A 6763-nucleotide genomic window follows, 5' to 3' on the forward strand; every position below is an offset into this window, starting at 1 on the left:
AAAGACCGAACTTTTAGCCCAGGACAATCAGTTTTGGCTCGGAATTATACTTCCGGAGCTAAATGGGTCCCTGCCAGATCATCACTCAGACAGGACCTGTTTCCTACACAGTCCGAACTGCAGAGAATCTTACCTGGCGGTGACATGTAGAACAGCTGTTCCCAGATCATGCCAGTCCTCAGGACACATCTGCAGTTGACTGGTCTGACTTCACCTCTTCTGGTGAGACACAGAATCACGAATCACCTGTTCCTGACTGTTCTCCATTACTGCCAGAGGCTGAGATACTCCTTTGCCCAGCACGAGCTGATACCACCTCCTCACCTGTTTGTGCTGCGGACCCTGAGCCCATGGTACTTTCTGGTGCAAAAACACCAGAAGTTCGCCATAATCCACCTAGAGACAGAAGGCCTCCTCATCGGCTGGATCTTTAGCTAGGGCAAACCCACGGTAGTGGAGCAAAATAGTCCCCAGGGTTTAGTGGGAATGGAGGCAGTCTACCCTCCTTCTCTAGCCTAATGTGTGTTTTATTTAGGGGAGGTGTTCTTATTTGGGGGGAGGAATATGTTGTGTATTTGGTTGTCACGGTTTTTGTTCCTATGGCAACTGAGTTCGATTATTTTTTGAAGGGGAAGTAGTTAAGGACATTGAGATCAATGGTAATTGGGGCAAATTACAACATGGTTTTACTAAAGGTAGATCATGCCAAACCAACCTGATCTCCTTCTTTGAGAAGGTGACAGATTATTTAGACAAAGGAAATGAGGTAGACCTAATTTACCTCGATTTCAGTAAAGCATTTGACACGGTTCCACATGTGGAATTATTAGTCAAATTTGAAAAGATGGGGATCAATATGAAAATTGAAAGGTGGCTAAGGAACTGGTTAAATGGGAGATTACAGCGGGTCGTACTGAAGGGTGAACTGTCAGGCTGGAAGGAGGTTACTAGTGGAGTTCCTCAAGGACTGGTTTTGGGACCAATCTTATTTAACCTTTTTATTGCTGACCTTGGCACAAAAAGCAGGAATGTGCTAATAAAGTTTGCAGATGACACAAAGCTGGGGGTTATTGCTAACACAGAGAAGGACCGGGATATCATACAGGAAGATCTGGATGACCTTGTAAAGTGGAGTAATAGTAATAGGATGAAATTTAATAGTGAAAAGTGCAAGGTTATGCACTTAGGGATTAATAATAAGAACTTTAGTTATACATTGGGGACACATCAGTTGGAAGCAATAGAGGAGAAGGACCTTGGAGTATTGGTTGATCATAGGATGACTATGAGCCGCCAATGTGATATGGCCGTTAAAAAAGCTAATGCGGTTTTAGGATTCATCAGGTGAGATATTTCCAGCAAAGATAAGGAGGTGTTAGTACCATTATATAAGACACTGGTGAGACCCCACCTGGAATACTGTGTGCAGTTTTGGTCTCCCATGTTTAAGAAGGATGAATTCAAACTGGAACAGGTTCAGAGACAGGCTACCAGGATGATCCGAGGAATGGAAAACCTGTCATATGAAAGGAGACTCAAAGAGCTTGGCTTGTTTAGTCTAGCCAAAAGAATGCTGAGGGGGGATATGCTTGCTCTTTATAAATATATCAGAGGGATTAATATTAGGGAGGGAGAGGAATTATTTAAGCTTAGTACCAATGTAGATACAAGAACAAATGTATATAAACTGGATACTAGGAAGTTTAGACTTGAAATTAGACAAAGGTTTCTAACCATTAGAGGAGTGAAGTTCTGGAACAGCCTTCCAAGGGGAGTAGTGGGGGCAAAAGACATATCTGGCTTTAAGACTAAGCTTGATAAGTTTATGGAAGGGATGGTATGATGGGATAGCCTAATTTTGGCAATTGATCTTTGATTATCAGCAGATAAGTATGCCCAGTGGTCAGTGATGGGATGTTGGATGGGATGGGATCTGAGTTACTGCAGAGAATTCTTTTCTGAGTGCTGGCTGGTGAGTCTTGCCCACATGCTCAGGGTTTAGCTGATCGCCATATTTGGCATCGGGAAGGAATTTTCCTCCAGGGCAGATTGGCAGAGGCCCAGGAGGTTTTTCGCTTTCCTCTGCAGTGTGGGGCATGGGTCACTTGCTGGTGAAATCTCTGCAGCTTGAGGTCTTTAAACCACAATTTGAAGACATCAATAACTCAGATATAGGTTAGGGGTTTGTTATAGAAGTGGATGGGTAGGGTTCTGTGGCCTGCTTTGTGCAGGGGGTCGGACTAGATGATCACATTGGTCCCTTCTGACCCTAGAATCTATGAGTCTATGAGTTTATGAGATTATTAGGGGATAGCCCAGCCAGCTTCGGCCGGTTAGGTGAGCTCTGTGTCTGTAAATAAACGGTAGTTTTGTTAGCTGTCTGCTGTCTGACCTCAAGTGATTTCTTCCTAAACCGGCTGCCCCCAAGGATATAACAATAATCAAGATAGTCAGTACAGACAGTTTGATAAGAAGTGTGAGAATACTTACAAGGTGAGATAGATTCAACTTTCATAATGGCTCAGCCATTCCCAGTCCCTATTCATACCTACAGTGATTGTATCTAGTTTGCATATCAATTCCAGCTCAGCAGTTTCTTGTTGGAGTCTGTCTGGTCATTCAATGACAGACCTACGAGTGGCAATTTTGCAACAGAAAAGCTTCAAAACCAGACTCCAATGAGAAATTGCTGAGCTGGAAATGATATGCAAACTAGACACAATCATCTTAGGTTTGAATATGTATGTGTATATATATCTCCTCAATATATATTCCATTCCATGCATCCGAAGAAGTGGGCTGTAACCCACGAAAGCTAATGCTCAAATAAATTTGTTAGTCGCTAAGGTGCCACAAGTACTCCTGTTCTTTTTGTTGAGAACAGGCCACTTCCACTTTAATTGAATTGGCTTTGTTAGCACTGACCACCCACTTGGTAAGGCAACTCCCATTTTTTCATGTACTGTGTATATATGGCCTACTATATTTTCCACTCCATGCATCTGATGAAGTGGATTTTAGCTCACGAAAGCTTATGCACAAATAAATGTGTTAGTGTCTAAGGTGCCACAAGGACTCCTCCTTGTTTTTGCTGATTCAGACTAACACAGCTACCACTCTGAAAATTGACAACAGAGGATCCTAATCAGTGGAGAATGAATGTCATTAACTTCAGTGGGAGTGGAAGAGATCCAGAATCACTCAAAAAATGTTAAGCTCCTTGTAGAATTTGGGAATTAGTGTTCATGTATGGTTGAATGTCTGGATGCATGAAGCAGGGTGCTTTATTGAAATGTGTTTCTAGAAAAAAACATTTTTCATAAAGAATATCTCTTACAGTATCAAGTTTTGTATAAAGAAATGTGTATTAAATGCATGAAAGATTAATGCTGAAAAAGTATCAGAGTAAAAGAAAGAAAGAAAGAAAGATGAAGTAAGGTAAATGAGGGATAATCCTGTTCTCAAGGACTCAAATGGGCCATGACTAAGAAACTATATCAGTTCATCTCTATTTTACTATACAGTAACTCCTGACTTAAAATCATCCCAGTTAACGTTGTTTCGATGTTACGCTGCTGATCAATTAGAGAACATGCTCATTTAAAGTTGCGCTATGTTCCCTTATAGTGTTGTTTGGCAGCTGCCTGCTTTGTCCACTGCTTGCAGGAAGAGCAGCCTCTTGGAGCTAGCTGGGAGGGGCTTGGAACCAGGGTGGACTGGCAGCCCCCATCAGCTCCCCACTCCCCTAAGTTTACTGGGCAGTAGCTGCCTAGCAGGCAGGCAATTGCCAGCAGTCCTGCTGTCTCTCCTCACACTGCCATGTGCTGCTCCTGCCCTCTGCCTTGAAGCTGCTCCCGGGAGCCTCCTGCTTGCTGTGCAGGGGAGGGGAGATGAGGGGAGCTATTGTTAGGGTGTCCCCCTCCCCCATGCTCCTGCCCCCCACTTACCCCTTCTCGACATAGAGCGGGATGGGGACAGTACAGGACTCAGGATGGAGAGAGTTTGCTGGCTACTGCTACTATCTCAACTTCTAGATCTTTTTAAAGGCAATGTACTTAGAGTGGGGTCAGCGTACTTAAAGAGGCAATGAGCATCTCTCTCTCGCTCCCATCCACCCACAGGGTATGTGTCTCTGTCTGCCATGCTGTCTCCTCTCCCTCCATTCCTGCTGCTTTGCAGAGTGTGATGCTACATTAACAGCAACGTGTCAACCCTTGAGGGCTCAGCCAAGTGCTGGTTCTTCATTTAGCAGTAAGGCATTCCCTGGGAAATATCCCTCCCTCTGACTCCACCACCTCAACCAAACTTCACAATCATCATTGCTGTGTACATTATTCAATTGTTTGTTTAAAACATATATATATACACACACACAGAATATAATATAAATTTATATAATATATATAAAATAAAAAAATAAAAAAAAATTCCCTGGAACCTAAGCCCCCCTATTTACATTAATTCCTATGGGGAAATTGGATATGCTTAACATTGTTTCACTTAAAGTCGCATTTTTTAGGAACATAACTACAACATTAAGCGAGGAGTTACTGTATGCTAAAATTTGTCCTTTAAGCTGTTTCTAAAAGCAACTAGTTTAAGAACAGTTTTCCTCAGGGCCTCATTGACCTCCTTGTTTCTCATGCTGTAGATTACAGGGTTGATCATGGGAGTCAGGACTGTGTAAAAGACAGAGAATAGTTTGTGTAGGACCATGTGATTTTCAGCTGTTGGAACCACATAGACAGTAATCAGTGTCCCATAGTAAACTATAACCACGATGAGGTGAGATGAGCAAGTGGAAAAGGCCTTTTGCCTCCCTGTGGATTCTCAGGATGGTGGTGATGATACGAATGTAAGATGTCAGGACCAGTAGATAGGGCACAAGTGTCCCTAGAGCAGAGACAATAAATGTCAGCAGTTGCACAGTCTGGGTGTCACCACAGGACAGCTTTATCACCGGTGAAAAATCACAAAAGAAATGGTCGATTTCTTTGGAATCACAACATTTTGATTTGAACAAGAAAATATTTATTGTGGTGCAGCCTAGAAAGCTACTTATCCAGGACCCTGCCATTAGCTGGCAACAAATCCTGCCATTCATCAGAGCAGCATAGCGGAGTGGATTGCATATCGCTAAATACCGATCATAAGACATTGCCGCGAGCAGCAGAGATTTCTGTAGCTGTCAGGATACCAAAGAAATATGTTTGCAGAATGCAGCCCTTAATAGAAATGGTTCTATCCCCAGTCAGGAGACTGGCCAGCAGCCTGGGTAGGAGGGTAGAGCTGTAGCAGATCTCCAGGAAGGACAAGTTCCCCAGGAAGAAGTACATGGGGGTGTGAAGGTGCTGATCAGTCACAATTAGCACAACAGTGAGGATGTTCCCTGCCACAGTCACAACATAGATCACTAGAAACACGAGGAAGAGAAGGGGCTGCAGTTCAGAGACATTCCCAAACCCTAAGAGGATGAATTCCATGATGAGTGTTTGGTTTCTTCCTTCTCCTTTTCCCATAATATGTATCTAGAAAAAGAAAGTCATTAGGTATTGATGGAGTGCACACAGTCAGGTTGTGCTGTCGATTACACTAGGTGAAACCAAGAGCGAGTAACCTCGTACCATGGCATCTCTCTACTGGAAAAGTGAAGCTATCATTAAACAGAGGAAGATTCATATAATTAAGAGGATGAGCTTCCAATATAGGTGAACTTAGAGCCTATGGAATTGCAGAAATGTCCCTTCTACCTCCTTGAATCTCTCTTGAACTTTAAAGAAAAACTTTTAGGTTGGGATTTTGAAATATCTTTATCTTATCGGTGTCATATCAAGAAATCTAGAAGACATAACAAAAAATCAATAGACTGTAAATGAAAAATATTGAGAGTTCAACCATGGATACCTCTTCCCTGCAGCTGGGAGGTGTAATTCCGAGCTTGGATAGATGTACATACACTGGCTTTGGTCATCAAGCTAGTAGGATAAAATTAGCAGTGAGAGCACAGCAGCACACACAGCCCTTTGAGATGGCCACCTGTATATGTACCTAGGATCTCAGATGAGATTGGGCTTGGGCAGCTAGTCTCTGCTGTGGAGGCAATTTTTAGCACAAAGCTCAGTAGCTCAGTCAAAGATACAGTGTGTAGGTTTACTGGAGCAGGGAATTACACTTGCCACTTGCAGTATAAACACACCTCATAAGGCACAAACCGAAACAGCAAAGAGGCTGAGGTTTGCACAATGGTCTTCCAGCTGTCCTCTATCAGAGCAGATTCAAAGACAAATTTGCCCCATTTGATAGATGTGGCTGAGAAACAGACACAAACATGCAAAACCACACCACAACCGCTGCTAAACACACACTATGGTGAGTTTCCTGTACACAATTACACCAGGTTCAATTGCATCAGCTTCATGTGGATTTACACAAGTGCGACTGAGATTGGAATCCCTCGGCATATAAAGAAATGTAAGTGAAATAAAAATGAAAACTCATGAAGAGAGAAAGAAGAGAGTCATTTTTATCCACAAGGGAGAATGTGCTTGTTGAAAAATGAAAAACTGGAGAAAAAGAAAGAGATATATAGACAGAATAAGTTAAAATACAGAGAGAGTGAGAGAGAGGCTACGTCTAGACTACCCACCGTATCGGCTGGTTAAAATTGATTGCTCGGGGATTGATATATCTCGTCTCATCTAGATGCGATATATCAATCCCCGAGCGCGCTTATATTGATTCCGGAACTCCACCAATCCCAACG

At 42.8% G+C, this 6763-nt stretch overlaps 1 protein-coding gene across 1 annotated transcript; it reads right to left on the reverse strand.

Annotated features, from left to right (window-relative positions):
- Positions 1-4557: 4557 nt before the first annotated feature.
- LOC115638090 (olfactory receptor 1009-like) lies at positions 4558-5519 on the reverse strand. Its single transcript, XM_030539677.1, is given in 3 exon segments — positions 4558-4825; positions 4827-5176; positions 5178-5519. Coding segments are annotated over 3 exon segments (960 nt in total).
- Positions 5520-6763: the final 1244 nt, after the last annotated feature.

The sequence above is a fragment of the Gopherus evgoodei genome, chromosome 21, assembly GCF_007399415.2.
Source record: "Gopherus evgoodei ecotype Sinaloan lineage chromosome 21, rGopEvg1_v1.p, whole genome shotgun sequence".
NCBI lineage: Eukaryota > Metazoa > Chordata > Testudines > Testudinidae > Gopherus > Gopherus evgoodei.